The following is a 19786-nucleotide window of genomic DNA, read 5'->3' as shown; positions in this document are numbered from 1 at the left end:
TTTAAATAAAGTGATCTTAAACAAGAGAGCAGAGTATAATTAGTTTCTGTCCTGCTGATGAACCCGACTGTACACCGAGTAACAGACGCCCCCTTGTGGCGCAAATGTGCAAGCGCACATTTTGAAGAAAAAAGGGGGAAAAAAGCATAAATTTTAACACCATGATAATATAATTACCCTCTGAATCACTACTATTATAAATTCCTGAATTAAACACACCAGACTGGAAAATCCCACTTCCTGTCTACTGAAACGTCGTCTTGTTCGAGTGATAATTGAGTGAACGATAACTTAATGATAAACGTGATTTTTTTGGTCATTTTTTTGGAGGTAAATGTAATTTTTTTTGGTGCAAATTATTTCTTTACATATCCAGAACTGCTCTTCTATTTTAATTGTACTCGTTCGTTCCGTTACTCCACACAATATAATGAACACAGAGCTTTTAAAACGTGATTAAAAAATAAATACATTAAAAAAAAAAAAATCTACGTTTTGTTACTTACTTGCTGCAGTTGATGATGATGTCTTCGGGGCGAATGCGCCGTTTCAGCATGCCCATCTTCGGGTGGTCTCCTCGACCTCGGAAAAGACCGGGAGGCTCGATCCGGAAGTTTCCGATGCGCTCTTTGTGGTTGTCCATCAGGCAGTAACCGTACTCCCCCACCAGCCGCTCGTTCTCCTCTTTGATTTTCTGCGAAAGGTAAGAAGTCTTTACCCTGACTGTTCATTTCGTGCTCCCTCGACCTTTTATGGAGATTTGTGGGCATCGCTACATGCGAATGAGCTGTGTCAAGAACAATATTGTACGCTACGATTTTTTTTTTTTTGTATTACGCAAAAAAAAAAAATTATTTTTGCAAGTTGTAGCGTCCACATTTAGTTCTGCTCCCCCCGTTTGTTTGTTTATTTATTTATTTATTTATTTATTTAATTAACGCAACTGTCGCGACTCTTACCTGTTTCCCTTCCTTCGTCATCTGTTTCCGATTCTCCGATTGCACTTTGAAGTATTCGCTCATCTCGGTGAAGTTGCATTTGTTCAGATCGGTGATTTTGGACTTCTCCTCCGAGGTCATTTCCTGTGCGGAACCAAAAAAACAAAAACTACATTACTCAAAAAAGAAAAAAAAGAAGAAAAACACGCCTCGGCCGATCTGGGAGAACGCCGTGGCCCGAGCTCTGACTTTACTCATGGAGGTTAAAGAAGTGTGCAGTTACCTTCCTCCAGTCTTTGAAGAAGTTTTTCCTAAATATGTCCTTGGTCGTGTATTCGTGGTCGAGCATTTTGGCGAAGAACGTCGCCACTTCCTCCGCCTGCTCGCTCAGCTTCATGGGCTTTCCTACACAAACACGAGGGAAAGCAAGTCCGGCTGTTAAAAACCCGAATACGTGCGTGTAAAAAAAAAAAAGAAACACACAGTGCTGTTCAATTCTGCGCTCTGATTGGTCAGAAAGTGTCGAGGTGCGAGATGAATACAGCACGTGCCGTTAGTGGAAAATAAACAACTTGACTGGTGTGGTAACAGTAACTCTGCTTCATCACGCCACCGTTTTTCTACTGCTGAGGACACAGAGTGGTTTATTTGACTCGACACACACACACACACACACCATACTGTACTCACCATCATAATAAAACCTAACGTTTTCCGGTAGTCGCTCATACGGAGGCGCGAACACGGGACCTTTATGCTCGAGGAACCGCCATTTTGAGCCGTCTGTGTATCGCTCTTCCTCCCACCTGAGCGGCAGAGAAAGAAAAAACTTTATTAAAAAAAAAAAAAGACGTTCCCGAATTCCACTACAGGACAAAACGAATCCGTTACAGACGTCAAGGAATCTCAAAAAAAAAAAAATAAAAAAATAAAAATAAAAAAAAACACGTCCCCCTCACCATTTCCATTTCTCTTCCGGCTCCTTCTTGCCCTTCTTCTTCCCTCCAGCCGCATCCTCTTTCTTCTCTTTCGATTTCTTTTTCGGCTTTAACGCCTGCAACGACCGGAAGACGGGGCGAACGAGACGGAGAGTTGAGAATTTTTTTTCAATTTAATAAAAAAAAAATATATATATATATATAAAAAACAGACACACAGACGTGTGGAAGCCTCACCTCTTCCTCTTCGTAGTCATCGTAGTCTTCCTCCTGCTTCCGTTTTTTCACCTTATGCTCCTTTTCCACTTTGATCTTTTTGGGTCTGTACTCGGGCCTGTATCGGCGTTCCACAAAATCGGTTAACACACGCACATCGCCAAAAAAACAAACAAACAAACAAGTTAGCTAGAATAAAATACATCGTAGAGAGCCCGATAAACTAGAGCAGATTTCTCAGAGGCAGTGTACGTGCAGCCGTAATTATACGTTACGGATTGTTAGAACGCAGTAATGCACTTTAAGTACTGGTGATGGACACTTCTCTTTTTTTTTTTCTTTTTTTTTATTATAAATTACTGTTATTCAGTGTCCGTTCCGATGTTTCTTATTAGTATACAGCGTTTCATCTCGATTCATAACGAGACACAATTTCACATGAATATCCCCCCCCCCCGAGACGCATCGACTAAGTTTTGAGAAATACGTCCTCGTTAAAGACACGTTCAGATGATTAAAGGTGGAAACGCTCTCGTATCGAGAGGAGAGCCGAGTTCCCTGGATTCCGCAGCGAAGCCGTTGGTAAACGAGATCTTTTAGCTGTATCCGTGTTCGACTCGCGTGAATCGAAGAGAGCTTTGGCCGAACGCGCGTCGCGATGACGTCACGTGACGCGTCCCGGCCCGAATCCGCGGAAAATCTGCGGTCGTTCGGAAAAATTGCGAGCGCCTCGGAATATCGTTTGCGATGTATCGTGCTCAAAAAGATCCATAGTGAGCTGCGGTTGTGGCTACGCCTGCTGGTAACGTAAACGTTTAAAGAGCACAGCACCCCACATAGGCAGAACCGCGTAATTACACCTTGATTCAGTGTGTTTTGGATTTTACTGAAGTTTTGTTCGTTTTTTTTTACCGTCTTTAACCCGTTAAGATATCGGTAACACGATACATATCGATAGCATCGTGGACATCACTCATGAGGTCAGCAGATAAACAAATATAACGCTACTCGCTGTAACGTGGAAACGAACGCACACGTAATTTGTGTATTTGTTCTTAAACACGGCTATTTTAGCAGAGATTACATTTTTTTTTTTTTTTTAAAAGAACGATAAAACATGGATCACGCACTCGTCGTCATCCCTCTCTCTCTTCACCGTCTTCTCTTGCTTTATAGGGTAGCAGTAGCCGTTGTCCTCCTCCGTTTTGATGTGACTGTGGAGACAAACGTTCACGCAACGTTTAGATTCATCCCCTTTAGAGGAGTTTTAAATCTAATAATATAAAAACATCCGTTATCATCCGTCACAGGATACGAGCAGAGTTACAGCGTGTGAGATTAATGTTCATTCCATACGGCGTTAATTATACTTCACGCCAGTGATCTACAGCTGCGATCAAAATGATTCCACCCTCGGTGCAAATCAGGTTTATGGTCAGAACGTACAGACTTTCAGGAGGTTTGTGATGAACAAGTCACACACAAGCGATTGAAATTGTTCGACACGACGAATGATTCGAGCAGTTTCCTCAAACTCGACTGAAAATGCGACCAGTTTCAAAGTGATTCGACCCCTTCGCGGCGAGCATCTTTAGTACTTAGTAGAGCACGATTTTGCTGTTATGACCTGCTGCAGACGAGACGCGGATCTTCTGCGGCGTTCCTGAGGAATCTTCTCCCGTTCCTCATGAGCAACGGCCTCCAGTTCAGTAATATTCATGAGTTTGCGCGCTGCGACCTCCATCTTCAAATCCCACCAGAGATTTTCTATGGGCTTCAAGTCAGGTGACTGTGACGGAACTGTAGAATCTTCCAGGATTCTTCTGCAACCAAGCCTTCGTAGAATTTGAGGTACGCTTGGGATCATCGTCCTGTTGGAAGGTCCGATGACGCCCAAGCTTCGGCTTCCTCACAGACGGCAAGATGTTTTCTCCTAGGATTTCCCGATACTTCACTGAATCCATCTCGCCTTCCACACGCTGCAGGTTTCCAGTGCCAGAGGATGCAAAGCAGCCGCAGAGCATCACCGAGCCTCCACCACGCTCGACTGTGGATAGTGTTCTTTCTTCATCCTTCTTCCTCCAGACGTACCGCTGATCCGTCGTGCTGAAAAGCTCCAGTGTAGTTTCATCGCTCCACAGAACAGAATCCCAAACCTTCTGTGGATTATTTATATGATTCTGAGTGACTTTTCTTCTGCTTTTGGGTCAGTAGCGGTGAACGTCTTGGAGCTCTGGCATGGAAACCTTCTGCGTTTAGTACACGCCTTACTGTGCTCACCGAAACCTCAGCGCCGGTTACACCGAGTCTCGCTGCAGGTCTTTTACAGTCACTCGAGGGTTTTTCGCAACCTGCCTTCTCACAAATCCGCTTGCAGCCGTCGATCGCTTCCTTTTTCTGCCCCGTCCTATGTATTTCATAATTTTCTTCCCCTAGCCAGTTCCGGTATTTCACGTGTTCCAGCTCAAGCACATCTGCTGCAACTAATGAAGCCCTTGATTAGTTTATATCAGGGGTGCTCGAGACAAAACCTGTTCTGCGTATTTGTGCTGTTGTGAGGGATTCTCTTCAGGGGGGTGAATCATTTTGAAACTGGAGAAATCATTAGAAGTTGCAGTTTCAGGTGAATTTGGGGAAACCGCTTGAAGCATTCGTCGTGTTGAACTATTTCGATCACAAACAGCTGACAGTCTGTACATTCTGAGCATAAACCTGATTTGCACTGGGGGTGGAACAGTTTCGATTACAACTGTACATGAACACTAGTAATAATATATATAAGAAGAGCCTATACTCTAACATTTACTACACTGGGGTGTTACGTAGTGCTTCATATTTGAATAATAATAATAATAATAATAGTAATAAGTACATTATTGGGGAAATCTGTGTTGTACCTGACATAGCCGTTCTCCTTCTCCCGCTTATGCTTCCCGTTAGAGCTGTGAGATTTAAGCTGGGAAAAGATATATATAAATAAATGCACACATACATACACGGCAGGTAAGCACAGCTTGAGCACAATATTAAAAATAGTACAGCAACACAATCCCAGAATGTAACATGAGCTTGATTTGGCCCTGAAGCACAAGCTGGGAGTGTAGAGGGAAAAGAAAAAAAAAACCCCAGAAAGGCCGCACCTTCTCTTCTCTCTTCTTTTCTTTGTGTCTCTCGCTGCTGTCCTCCCGATGTTTCACTCGCTCTTTCTCGCGGTCCTTGTGCTTCTTCTCGGACGAGTCTCTGTACTCACTGCGCGAGGGGGATAAAAACAAACGAGCGATGAGACGCGCGAGCACGACGACACGGACGCCGTTACGACCTCGTCCCCTCCCTGTACGTTCCGGAACACTCGAGAGACATTTTAATTCCTCTGTTAAATGTACGATTCTTTTATTTTTCACTCCTCCGTGCACTTCCGTTCAAACGAGGGCGTCGTGTCTGAAGGACGGACACGAAATACGCCGAGGGTCGACCTTACCGTCTCCACGATTCGCTTCGAGATTAATGTAGCGATTCATAATTCATAACTAGGACTGCGTTACTTTTTTTTTTTTTTTTTTTTAACATGACAACTTGAATCAACTTGTTGAACTCCATTAAATATAATCAAAAAATGTATTTAATTGATATGTAAAGCATGACCAAAATGCAAAAAATGGATCCCATTTGTGCTCCTGGAACAAACACCGATGGCTAATGTGCATAAAAAAAAATAAATAAATTTATATTTTAAAAAAAATAATAATAAAAAAATTAATTTTTTTTTTAAACAAAACCCATACATTTTTATCCACATTTGAAAGTGATGTACACCTTTGTATACCTTGACAAAAATTTTTTTTAAAAAAATAAAAAATTATCCTCAGCATTTCATTTAAAACAACGTGAACTTTTTTGAGAGTTTCAAAAATAGCACCCGTTTATTTCTTGGTGAGAAATCCTTGTCGTTTTAAAACTAATCCATCATCCGTGCTCGTTCCTCGTAACTCTTCGAGCTTTTCGAGAGCGCCGTGTTCCTTTATTTATTTGTCGTAAATGAATAATTAAAATAAATAAATAAATAAATAAATAAATAAATTCACCACCAATCCAAATCCTCCTTTATTCACAGCCGTGATCTCCGCTCGGTCCGTCCCGCTCGCTTCTGTGAGAGCGGTCTACGTGCACGAGCCTTTTTTACGCAGACCAGGAGTTCGTTCGCCATCAATCATCGCACGCTAAGACACGCCCACTGCGCTCTGATTGGACGGGAAACGCTGCCGCATTCAACTCCGTGAGTCGTGATGCTCGACTGTTACGTACTCACCGGACTGCGTTGCTTTAAATAATTAACATTTAAAACTAATCTGCCGGATGTTTGATGATTGCTTAAATGTTATTTGGAATTTGTGTTCGATATAATACACACGCTAAAGTTAACATCAGACCGTGTTTGTATTTCACAGTATTTAGTTTAATTAAATGCTATGGGAATTATTTTGTTGTTGTTGCTAGGTTTGAGTTCTTTCGGTTTCCATTCTGGTTTTATTACAGCGAGTACTGAACAGATTTCACTTTATACAGGCGTCACTTCCACATTAACCATCTGCACGACATTGTTGTTTCCTTCCCCTCCCCCATACTTAAATCCACGTCCGTTCGAAGCTACACCCGTGTTCTCGTCTTTACGTCACGGTGACGTGTGAATCGCAACGAGAGCTCGGGAACCGAGTCAACCCGAGCTACCAAGATCGGATAAGATTCTTCAGATCGTGATTTATACGAGGCTTTATTATTCACGGTCACGTATTCCATTTCGAGCGCATGCTGTAATCCCTCAACACTCTCAATCTGAAATCACTCCATTTACTTTGTTCTGAACGCCACTTCCACGTACCTGTGCATTCCCGGACACGTTCGGAACGTCCCGCACGCTCGAGTGCGAACCATCCGTGTTCCGTTTCTAATCAAGAACGAAACTTTTTGGGCTCAAAAAGGTTTTATCTTGATCGCCCACACGCTCTTTCGGTTTACTTCACTCAATACGACAACAAAAAGGACTTCACGGAGTGATATAAAGATAACGGCTGCTCAGGTCTGACGCTTTATAACGGCGACCGCCATTTTGGTTTTTTTCTCACACGGTCGAGATAAAAATAAGTAAGTAAGTAAATAAATAAATAAATAAATAAATAAATAACTAACAAACACACATTAAATAAAATAGCTCACACCCCAGTGCGAACGCGACACCGGAGAAGCCGAATGGTCCGATCGTTAAAACCACAGAGAGAGGGTCACGTGTTTCCGGAGTCACGTTTAGACGCGTCGAGGAACCTGTGAACAACAGCCTGAAGAGGACTGCGAGAGGGCAGTTGAGAGCCATCTCAGATAAAGAGAGGACTTCATTATCATAGACACAGAGAGAGAGAGAGAGAGAGAGAGAGAGAGAGAGAGAGAGAGAGAGAGAGAGAGAGAAAGAGAGAGAGAAAGAGAGAGAGAGAAAGAGAGAGAGAGAAAGAGAGAGAGAGAAAGAGAGAGAGAGAAAGAGAGAGAGAGAAAGAGAGAGAGAAAGAGAGAGAGAGAAAGAGAGAGAGAAAGAGAGAGAGAGAAAGAGAGAGAGAGAGAGAAAGAATTAAACAGAAAGAAAGAGAAGAAAAAGAATTAAACAGAAAGAAAGAAAGAGAAGAAAGAGAGAGAGAGAGAGAGAAAAAGAAAGAAAGAAAGAAAGAAAGAAAGAAGAAAAAGAGGGAAAGAATTAAACAAAGAAAGAGAAGAAAAAGAATTAAAGAGAAAGAAAGAAAGAGAAGAAAGAGAGAGAGAGAAAGAAAGAGAGAGAGAGAAAGAAAGAAAGAAGAAAAAGAGGGAAAGAATTAAAGAGAAAGAAAGAAGAAAGAGAGAAAAGAGAGAGAATTAAAGAGAAAGAAAGAAAGAAGAGAAGAAAAAGAAAAAAGAAAGAAAGAATTAAAGAGAAAGAAAGAAAGAGAAGAGAGAGGGAAAAATTAAACAGAAAGAAAGAAGAAAAAGAGAGAAAAGAGAGAATTAAAGAGAAAGAAAGAAAGAAGAAAAAGAAAGAAAGAATTAAAGAGAAAAAGAAAGAAGAAGGAGAGAGAGGGAAAGAATTAAACAGAAAGAAAGAAGAAAAAGAGAGGGAAAGAATTAAATAGAAAGAAAGAAGAAAAAGAGAGAGGGAAAGAATTAAATAGAAAGAAAGAAAGAAGAAAGAGAGAGGGAAATAATTAAATAGAAAGAAAGAAAGAAAGAAGGAGAGAGGGAAAGAATTAAATAGAAAGAAAGAAAGAAGAAGGAGAGAGAGAGAAAGAATTAAACAGAAAGAAAGAGAAGAAAAAGAGAGAGGGAAAGAATTGAAGAAAGAAAGAAAGAAAGAAAGAAAGAAAGAAAGAAAGAAAGAAAGAGGGAGAACGAGAGAGAGGGGTGTATAATTATACCATACATGGTTATATAACTGGGTTTCCTACTTGCGCATCACAGGAGAGTAGAACACTATAGAACTCCTGGTGGGAAAATGTTGAAGAACACAACCGCCCGTATTTAAATGTTTAGCTCATTAAACTTCAAGAAAGAGAAGAACGAGCAGAACGTGCGAGACCACTGAAACCACTGAAACCCCTCTGAAATCATTACATTCAAGATCTTCTGTTGCGTTCTAGAGCCATGGGTCTTAAAGTGGGGTTCGACACCCCCAAGGGTGCTTCTAAGTTGCTCACAGGTGTGGAAATCACGACAACAACCTTAATTTAAAAAAAAAATAAAAAAAGTGCGTTCCTTTTGCGTGGAGAGGTCAGAACCTCTCATTAAAAACAAACTCCGCGGTAAACGTTACCGAACACGATAGTTTACTGTAAAATAAATCCCAACGGGTTGAGACCGCTTTACTTTTTTTTTTTTTTTATATAAACAGTTAATATGCTTAAGATTTATTCAAGACGATATAAAATCCAGTCCCGTTTCCCAGCATTCATAGTGTGAAGAAGAAACAAAAAGAACGAAAGAACGAACGAACGAGCGAACAAGTAGAAGTGCACCTTTACCTGTTAGTGTACTTGGACTTTTCACGCTCTTTGTCTTTCTTGTGGTCTTTGTGCCTGTGCTCTTTGTCTTTATGCTTGTCTTTATGTTTGTGGGAATCTGGGAGGGGGGGGGAGGAGTGAAAGGAGAAGAAGAAGAGAACAAAAAGCGAAAAGATGAACGATAAATTGATAAAAGATGAACTTGTTAACAAGTCACATGTATGTGGAGATCAATCTTCAACACAACCTGCTAATAACTTTTGAATTCAATAAATAAATAAATAAATAAATAAATAAATAAGCCTGGCAATCGCACAACAAGCGGCAGTAGGAATTGCTACAGTGTTTTTATATACACACAAACTAGTAACAATTACTTTTATATTTAATATGACACGACGTCCGAATAAAAGCAAGAGCGGTAACGGCGATGTACGATGACTTGAGTAAATATCAGTAATATAGACAGTAAGAGAAGTAAAAGTAAGTATCGGCAGTAACGCACAACAGTAAATTAGTACTTCAGTAGGTCGATTGATAACAGTAAAAGCAGTAGCTGTAAAGTAAATAAAATACAATATAGATGTCAAAGTATTAACAGAGTAACTAGTAATAATGACTTAATGGATAGTAGAACGCACTAATAAAGAAGTAGAAATATTAGCAAGACACAATAAGTATTAATGCTTATAATATATATAAGATAAGGCCGGGTGGTAGCTTTAGCCTAATACCCCAGAGTCACAGACGACGACTTTCTTCAATTTATTGTTTGCGTCAGCGTTACATTGTATTCGCATGACCTCAGTCAGACCAGACGGAGGAGAACGGCCTCTAAGGCCTCTAAGGCTAGTAACAAGGCTGTGTATATGTATAAGTATTTACGCATTATTTTTATGGATGCACCAAAACCACCGAATTAAACGGTCCTAAATTAATAATATATATTCTGTTGTGCGTGTGTGTGTGTGTATTGGGTTCTTTTATGTTCTGAACAAACAGTTGTGCAACGTTTCAGTCTGAAGTTTGTATTTGTAACACTCAGTTTGTCGATTTTATTTTGAACAAACAAACAAACAAACGTACGTAACGTTTGCCCCGCCCCATCCGATTAAGCGAAAAAAAGAATTGGCCGACTAATCGATTACGAAAACGATCGTCAGTTACAGCGCTAAACATAGCATGACCAGCAATAATAGTAGGAATGAAAGTAGAAGCGAATAGAAGTAGTATGAGTAATAGTATAAGTAATATTAATGAGTAATACACTAGTAGTAAATAAGCAGTAATCCAGGTGAAGTGCTACAGTACAAGTGGTAGTAGGAATAAAAGTAAGAATCAGTACATATAAGATCAAATCAATAGCAGTATTATTTATTACTCGGACCAATAGTAAATCATGATAAGTAATAGAAGTAGGGTTGTGACGGTGGCCATGACAACCGCACCACCGAGGTGGTAGTTTGCCACCGCGGTGGTGGCGCATCATACGCCACGTTAATGTTCCTGCTGGAGTGGGGCACTATAACAAGTACAAAGTTTTATATACACAAGTGTAACAACGGTTGCAATATTAATTTGAATCGAATATAGCGGGAGACTTTATATCAACACACAAATGATGTAAACGCAATCAAACGCCTTATATGGTGTCGTCCATGAGTTTCGTGTGGGTTCGTCTGAGCACGACAAGATCCAGTCAGGTGGATCTCGATTTCACTTCGGGTTCTGCCGCCGCGATGGATCGTGATGGGAAGCCAAAGGTTACGTCAGGACCCTGGGAACATTTTGGATTCGTGCTTAACGAGAGAAAAGTGCGACCGTGTCCCTTTCCTCGTTCCACTTCTTCTCGCCAAGTTGATCACAATACCGTATCCCACAGCGCCCTCAGGCCGCTTCTCATTGACACGACACGACAAGGCTGTATTTGGTTATTTTACTGACAGAAGCGCTAGAATAAATCCTCGTTTAATTTTTTTATATTGAGGTTTTTATGTCATTTAAGTCTATTCGATTACAAGTCGTTATATTACATAACACAGTAAGATAACTTTACCAATGGTAAAAAAAACTGCCAGTGTCACATCCCTAAATAGAAGGAATAAAATGAATAACTGATGAGTACAGTACAATATTAAACTACTAACTATAGCACTATAATATGGTACTAAACAGTAAGTAGTAATAATTACTATAACGTGACTAGTAATGATGGTAGGAATAAAAGTAGTAACTAATATAAGTCGTATAATTCAATGACAGACGACAAAGTAGTAACAGTGACCGAGTTAGCAGTAATCACTACCATGAAACTAGGGATAATAATAAGTCGTCGAAAAGTAACTAATGTGTAGTACGAGTAATATAATACTATAACTATACTATAGTATGATGAGTAAAGAATTAAAAAACAAAGATTAAAGAGAAGTTGGTAGCAGTAGCAATATAATTAGTAATAGGATACGATAAGTAAGACCCTGACTAAGAGAAGTGACAGAAGTAGTAACATACAATAAGTATTGTGGTAACATAAGTAATAACAGAGGAAATGGAATTATTAACTAATACAAGTAGTAAACTACACGACTACATAAGTAGTAATAAACAATATGTAGTAATACTAGTACAAATAACAATAGTACAGTGGGGGGAATAAGTATTGGATATCAAAGTCCATAAATAAAGTTCTGGGGGGGGGATATAAATAAATAAATAAAAAATAAAGTACTGAACACGCTAACTGAAGTGTATTTAATACTTCGTGGAGAAGTCTTTGTTTGTAATGAATCAAGACTCTTCCTGTGTGAAGAAATTAACGTTCGCAGTATTCAGGTGTGATTTCGGCCCGTTCTTCTAAACATATCGTCTTTAAATCTTGTTCAGATGGATTCAGTCAGGTGAGTGACTCGGCCGTTCTAACACCTTGATTTTTTTTCTCTAAAACCAATCGAGTTTCCTTTGTTGTATGTTTTGGATCGTTGTCCTGCTGGAAGCTTCACCCATGTCTCATCTTCATCGTCCTGGTGGATGGCAGCAGATTCTTCTCGAGAATCTCCCGGTAAAGATCTCCATTCATCGTTCCTTCAGTGATATGAAGTCTGCCAGTACCATGTGATGAAGAACAGCCCCACACCATGGTGCTTCACCTCCACACTTCACTGTTGGTGTAGTGTTTTTAGGGTCATGTGCAGTGACATTTCTTCTCCAAACGTGGTGTGTAGTATGACCGCCAAAAAGTTCAGTTTTGCTCTCGTCTGACCAGGCTACACTCTCCCAGTATTTCACTGGCTTGTCCAAACGAGTTGTAGTAAACTTTAAACAGCTTCGACATGCCTTTTCTTTAGTAATGGAGACTTGCGGGTGAGCGTGAGCAGTGGAGTGCATTGCTTATTGTTTTCTGTGTGACGATGACACCTGCTGCCTCCACGTGTTTCTGGAGCTCTTTCCGAGTGGTCCTTGGCTCTTGGGCGACTCTTCTGACTCCCTGGTCAGAACTCTTTGCGAGGAGCTCCTGTGCGTGGCCGGTTGATGACGGAGTGATGTTGCTTCCACTTGTGGATAACAGCCCCGATGGTGCTTACCGGAGGATTCAGAAGTTTTGAAATACGTCTGTATCCGATTCCATCGATATGATTGGCAACAATAAGGTTGTGAAGATCTCGGGAGAGCTCCTTGCTTTTACCCATCATGAGATGTTTGTGTGACACCTTGGTAACGAAAAGCCTTTTTATAGACCATCGATTTATTAACCCAGCTGATGATAACGTGCACAGATAGGGGGTATAATTACTTTCTAACCACTTACGGATCCTTACCTTGGAGGACTGCTTTTTCTTATAATTTTTTCCCCCTCCGTGTCATTCCACAACTTTATTTACGGACTTTAAAATGTTGAGAATTATTGATATTTGCATATTACTTGAGTTAATACTGATGTCTGGTGAACATTTCGTGTGAATAGTCTCATTGGCAATATATTTATTTAAAAAAAAAAAAAAAAAAAAAAAGAGAAGTTAACACGTTCAATACTTATTTCCCCCACTGTACGTGTAATGTAAGAAGTAAACTACAAGTATATAAAAGTCAACTGGGTAACACTAATAATACGCCATAAGTACTATAGCAACATAAGGATTAATAGTTAGAATAATGTACAATATGCACTACAGGAATAGCTTTTTATTACTCTTATTACTAAAACTATAATAAGAGTCATATAAATACAATAGTACAGTAGTTATATAAGTAGAAATGGTAGCAATAAGCAGTAAAGAGAAATTAATTGGCTTATATTACATAAAGACTTCAGGTCCATTTGATTTCAAGAACAAAAATATATATATGTTGAGTTAAATATACAATACTTATAATAACTGCCTTTTATTTCGATTTTTGTAAATAATGAAACGATATAAAAAGGCTCGAAAGTTCCTTGGCTATTTTGCTAGTCAGAACTTCCCCCATGCGACACCGCATGGCAACGCTCGACTCTGATTGGTAACCCCGAGCTCTCTACTAACCCAATCAGTGGCCTTGCTTTTCTTGTGTGCGCTTGAGTGACCAACACATGGATATGGAATGTCTGGAAAAATTTCATTCCAGCTGCTCATGTCTGAAAGGGTTCAAATTCAGACACGGATAGGGTTAAAACGTCTGGCGACTTTCTTTTAAAATTAAAAACAAAAACAAACAAAAAGCACTTCTTTAAAATAAAATAATTTTTTTTTAATAAACAAACAAACAAAAAAAAAAATCCGCAATCATCTTCAGCGACAGTTTTAGCGAGAGCGCTCACCGAATGTTGTTTCCAAGTTACCTCCTCGCAAGACTTCATAATGAATTTTCACATGTTCAGTCCTGACCCACGAGATAAAGACGACGATTATGACTAAACATGCAGGCCTCGACACCACATACACCAGCGTGTGTGCGCTAACGTCGGCGCTAACCTGGAAATCCAATCCCTCAGCGCCATATTTACATATTTGTAACCTCATACAATCTCTCAATGTCCATTATAAGCAAAATCGCGTCCATTACACCACAGCGCTGTCGGATTCTGGATTCCGATTGGTCGATTCATATTCTATACCGGCAGCTCCGAGAGCAGTGCGGCTACAAAAAGGATTTATATTAGAGCGCTCGTTTCTATAGTAACGGATCGCTCGGCGGGACTCGTACAGCGGATAAACGCATTTTTAAAAAGAGATGTGCGTGACTATTAACATGGCAGAGTTTTCTGTTACATTTTGGAAGGAGTCGCCAGTGTCGGCGCTTCATAACAGTCGGAAGTGGAGCTGCGACTTTAGGGTTTACGACATGTCCCGGACAGGAGTTCACGCTTTGTTATGGGAAAATAATCATCGCTACGGTGGCACCAGTAATCGTGCGTTCTATAACAGCACGCACGGTTGTGTTTGATTCCATACTTAAAATGTTAGATTTTGTCTACAGACAAGAGAGCCCTTTACTGCAGCGATGACGCGAGCACGATGTCGCTCCAACGTGTCGGACGCCACACGTAACGAGACCGTCATGGCAAACGTTTTAATTTCACAAAGCGCAACCAACCATGACGACGATGAAGGTTCAGAAAGGATATTTATACGATAGAAATGTTCCTCTAATGTCTGAAAGAGGGAGGAACCCAACGTCTGGACATGTAACAGCACTTTACTGTATCTTCATCTTATCACTCTGAACCATGAGAGCGCGGGACGCTGCTGTTCCACTAAACACACACACACGGAAGTGAGGACAGATAAAAGACTCGATCCGAAACGCAAACAAAGCTATAATTACGTTTTCTAAATTCTGTCCTAGCGTTGCAGTCGCTACATCTGGAAGAGAACGCCTGCATCCACAGCGCGATGGGAACGTACCTAGAGGTGAGAGACGGCTAAAATGACCCCCGCTACAGGAGTAAAGGACGAACAGAGTCCTGACAAACCCGATAAAACGCCCCGTCATCGTTACGCGTCGTGTACTTGGATTTACGACGGCCGATTGCAGAATCTTTTCTCTACTTGTTTCGGCATGGCACAATCGGCGGAAGTCTGTTTAGCGGTCGATGCAGAGTCGGCGATTAATTAAACATCGAACGCGACTATGAACGGATAACGCACGATCAGTCATTCATGAATACGTAAACACTGCGACTGTTGGTAAATCACCGTGGTTTAAGAGGAATAAAACACCCCAGGACCGCTGTTACGGGAAAATGAAATCACCGTCAGGTGGTAACCGTGACTCTGCTGCAGCACACCACCCTCGAGTTGATTATTTTCCAATATCAGCGCAACACGCAGCGTTTTATCCCTCAATTAAGGCACGGATCACGTTAAGAACAACGACGTAATAAGCATAATCCACACGTGTGATGTGACGGCGTGAAAGACTGAACGCCGAGCGTGGTTAAGTGAAGTTTACTTTTTAGTCATGAGATCCATGTCGATGTTCCTGACGAGTTTCTCGTTTGCGACGCCGCCACACCTTCACGACGTGCGTATTAAAGAAGCAAAAAGCAGTGCCCTTGCTAGCTACATCGTAAGCCTCCAATATATATGTTTGTTTTTTTTTATTTAAAAAAAAAATTAAGTTGCCTAGCAACTCTACCCCACTTAACGAGCGTACGAAATCGTGTTCACGTTTCCGTCAGAAGCACAAACTTACCAATCTTTCGCACTTGCAGCAAATGTAACGCATCTTCTCCACCTCAGCACGCTTATTAACAAATCCAAACCCAAAATTATTCCCAACTGTGCAATCCCTCCCGTCGATCCGGCATAGGGTACGAGACGAGGCGATCACGTTTTAACAGTAGTAGCCTGGACTGCTCAGGCAAAGGTGCCAATACTTTATCCGATTCCAAAACGTCACAGCTTAAACGGGAACCTCGTCCGGTCAAGTTTCTGTAATCTTCATGGAAAGAAACGTCAAAAAAAGTACACAGACGTATTCCACCGGTGTGTCTCACGACAATAAGGCCGTGAAGGTCTTGGAGAGCTCTTTGCTTTTATCCATCATGAGATGTTTGTGTCACACCTTGGTAACGAAAAGCCTCGTTATAGAAAATCGATTTACTAACCCCGCTGATATTAATTTGCACAGATAGGGGGTGTAATTACTTACGGATTTCGGCTGGTTCCTCGCCTTACCGTTCCTCGGAGAACTGCTTTTTCTTAGCGTGTTCAATACTCCCCCCCTCCCCCGTGTCATTCCACTTCATCACACACAACTTTCCTTATGGACTGTAATGTTGTGGATTCTTTATACTTCTGGATTTCTTGAGTGATTACCAAAGTCTGGTGAAAATCTCACGTGAAGAACCTCATTGGAAATTTATTTTACTGAAAAATTAAAGTGTCGATACGTTAAATACTTCTTTCCCCGGCTGCACACTCGCTGGAGGGACCGACGGTCTCGGCTACTGCCTTCCAAGCTCCGTGTTCCTTTGTCACGTCTACACGTTTAACACGTCTTTTTAGCGGCGAACTGAAGAAATTAACCGCCCCGATCCGTCGCCGCTTTACGCCGTCATACCGTACTTGGATAGGATTGAGAAAATCGTTTCGTATACACGGTCACTCGTCGTGGAAACCGTGACTCGTGTCGTGGACGTACACCCTGGAGTCTTCGTCTCCTTCCTGCGAACCCAGACGCAAGTTCGGCTTCAAAAACCTGCAAACCGAGTCGGTTCTGATCCGTAACGCGAGTTAAACGTTAACGTTGTTAAAAAGAAAAGAAAAAAAAAAACCCGCAAAGTTTAATAGATCTCGATTAAGGATAAAAGGACACTTTTTGTGTACTAATCAAATATCCAGAACGTTTACGTTCTCCTAAAGGAACGTTTAAGACGTGATCTTTGTTTTTAAGGTTATAAGATGACACGAGATTTCAAAAACCGTAAAGGAAGAGAAAAGCACGTCCGAGACGATGACGGCGTGTTATTATTCAAGGTCAAATGTCATTTTAGCAGTCGTATAGTGCACTCTAGGGTCTATAACGTTATGATGCTCCGCCCTATGAAGTGAGCGCATATACAGAATTTCACATTCGCAATAAAAGCGAATTTCCAGACGTAAAGCTCGATGAAATGCGCCTGAGGGGATCGTTATCGTCCGAAGAAAAGTTGATAAAAACTAACCATAACATTATCCTTTTTATTGTAGTATGATTTTAGTCTATATGTGGGACTTTATTTGGATAAAATGATCAGCTAAATCTAAGGAAAATCTTCACACAAAACCTTCGACCAAATTCGAAGATTTTGCAGAAGTACAGCTCTCTCTCCAGCGGTGTATGCGTTGTAAACATGAATCAGAGTGCGTTTTAAAAACACCAAACTCTCAGTCTATTAAGTGAAACTTCACACAAAAGGTACTTTATAAACTGTATTTTTTTTTTTTTAAATATAATATACACACAATGAGGCACTGAATAAAACAACATCCTCACTAAGGTTGTATATTCTGTATTATCTTTTCCTTTTCACCTCTATTCATGTGTACGAACAAATAAGTAAAGCTAAATAGCTTCTAAACAGAGTTATATAAACTGAAAGGGTTTATAAAGACAGACATTTAAAAAGCAAGCCATTTCCCCCTGCAGCGCCTCCATAACACAGCAAGCAGTGAGAGGCTCCGTCCCAAATCGCACACTACTCCACTAAATAGCACGCCACCTACACTAACCAAGTCAGGCTTATTGTGTTGTAATATTTCACATACTGTTAAAACAGACGGCTAAGATTTTAGGCGTTGTCTCGGGTTTTCCCATGGAAGCATTTTTTATTAGAAAAAGCGACCCGGAAGCTTAGCTGACTAGCTAGTGGGATACGTATGGAGCGCACTACTTAGCAGAGGAGCACGCGGTTTGAGACACGGCTCATGGAAAGGAAAAGAAAATGGCGCAGAGACTAAGTCCTCAACCCCCCATTTGCGACTTTTAACACTAAATTAAGGCCGGTTAGAGTGATAAATGGACAAATCAACAGTCAGGATTGTAAAAATAATCTACGGGTCTATCAAAATAGCGATCTTAATTGAGAAATAATCGCTTTTAAAGTGTGTTTTTGAGCCCTCGTTTTGAACAATAGGCGGCTGTGAGTGAGGGTGAGGGGACTTAGTCTCTGGGACGCCATTTCGCTTCTCGAAAAACTAACAGTCTCACCGCCTTGGTCAAAGAAAAACGGACAAAAATAAGCATTAAAACGCGTCTAAAATGGACTTCTTGTTTCATTTCGCACTTACCATTTAGTCGAGAGCCAGACTCCACCTGCAAACACAGTTAATAAGTTGATTTTCTGGTTATTTTGATCTGTATATTATTACACAGAGCAGAAATCAAAAATGTCACCTACAACATGGATTCGATTGACATGAAAGCTGATCGAAGCCGGATTGCAATCTAAACATTTTATACTTCATTTCTGATCATTACAAGCTTAGGTTTTTTTTAAACTCGAGTTTTTATTTATTTATTTAATTAATTATTTTTTAAACCCCCAGCTAAACATTTCAGGACCTGAAATCAGCTCCGAAGAAAAGGAAATAGATCCAAATTACAGTCAGCCCTGTAGAGTTTTAACGTGATTATAACGTGAATTACCTGGTGGTGTCCGTGATCTCCGGTCATTGTGCCGTGATTTCTTTCCGAGATCTCAGGAAGAGAAATAAAAGCGAGATAAACAGGAGAGTCAGGAAGAAAAAAAAGAAGATGCCGGTATCGAAAAAAGCTCGGCAGAATTGAGACTTGAGCAATCGAGTCTCAGACACGAAGTCCTGCTTTCGTGATACTGCGCATGCGTAGAACAGTTCGATTCACCGAGTCGAATCTTTCAAACTCGGTCGGTGGAAGGGAATCGAATCACTGGAGTTTTGATTATTCAGCGTTAAAAAGGTAGAGGTTTTACTTCTAAAAATACACACTCGTGGCGTTATACTTTTACATTTTTTACAAAAGTAGCGTGTTATGGTTATTAAATAAAAGTTCCAGTTATGCAGCAATAATAGTTGATGAAACTAGGACATTTACAATATTAGATAATGAAGAGCTAATAAGACGATTTGTTTGGTAAAACTCACGCATGACAAGGTCAAACAAAAACAAGATGACCTTACAAAATTTTCCAGAAGGTTAAATACGCAACCGTGATGTGCTTAGATTTCCTTCCAATCAATATGTGAAAGATTAACCTGTATATCTTTTAACAAGTTAAAAAGCATGTGAATTGTTCCAAATTTGTAAATGGGAAGTCATATTAGACAAAAACCATGATTAAAAAAGTGTCAATATTTTTTGAAAAATTATCTTAAAAAAAAAAAAAAAAAAAAAAAAAAAAAAAAGTAGCCTCAAACTTTTGATTCATCTTATGAATCGATTAGAGAGTCGTTCAAAAAGAACCGATTCTTTCTCGAATTGCATAGCAGTGTTGCCAGTTTGGTGGAGAGAGAGGGGAGGGAAGAAAGAAAAAAAAAAAAGAAAAGAAAAAAAAAGAAGAAAGAACTTGCACATGGCCAAGTTCAGACCAGTACAATTATTAAATAACCCACATAACCACATCATAAAGCAAACAGTACATACAATCCTAGATTAGTTACGGAGATTAAAGCTTATAGTTTTTTTTAATTTTTATTAAGTACTTTTGTTATATTATGTATTTATGTAGACTTGTAGCGTTCAA

At 40.3% G+C, this 19786-nt stretch overlaps 1 protein-coding gene across 1 annotated transcript in view; it reads right to left on the bottom strand.

Moving 5' to 3' along the window:
- Positions 1 to 18888, bottom strand: part of top1b (DNA topoisomerase Ib) — a 28999-nt gene extending 10111 nt beyond the window's left edge. Inside the window, exons 1-12 of the mRNA XM_017486796.3 lie at positions 18712 to 18888; positions 18354 to 18378; positions 9124 to 9220; positions 5233 to 5341; positions 4990 to 5048; positions 3223 to 3306; positions 2114 to 2210; positions 1898 to 1992; positions 1629 to 1744; positions 1222 to 1343; positions 960 to 1082; positions 507 to 694 (exon numbers count right to left, since the gene is read on the bottom strand). Of these exons, the coding sequence (XP_017342285.1) occupies positions 507 to 694; positions 960 to 1082; positions 1222 to 1343; positions 1629 to 1744; positions 1898 to 1992; positions 2114 to 2210; positions 3223 to 3306; positions 4990 to 5048; positions 5233 to 5341; positions 9124 to 9220; positions 18354 to 18378; positions 18712 to 18738 (1142 nt within the window). The 5' untranslated portion in view covers positions 18739 to 18888. The remainder of the gene's footprint in view (positions 1 to 506; positions 695 to 959; positions 1083 to 1221; positions 1344 to 1628; positions 1745 to 1897; positions 1993 to 2113; positions 2211 to 3222; positions 3307 to 4989; positions 5049 to 5232; positions 5342 to 9123; positions 9221 to 18353; positions 18379 to 18711) is intronic.
- Between the last annotated feature and the right edge of the window lie 898 nt (positions 18889 to 19786).

Source organism: Ictalurus punctatus, chromosome 15, assembly GCF_001660625.3.
Source record: "Ictalurus punctatus breed USDA103 chromosome 15, Coco_2.0, whole genome shotgun sequence".
Taxonomy (NCBI): Eukaryota; Metazoa; Chordata; class Actinopteri; order Siluriformes; family Ictaluridae; genus Ictalurus; species Ictalurus punctatus.
This window is presented reverse-complemented; position numbering and strand designations above follow the sequence as displayed.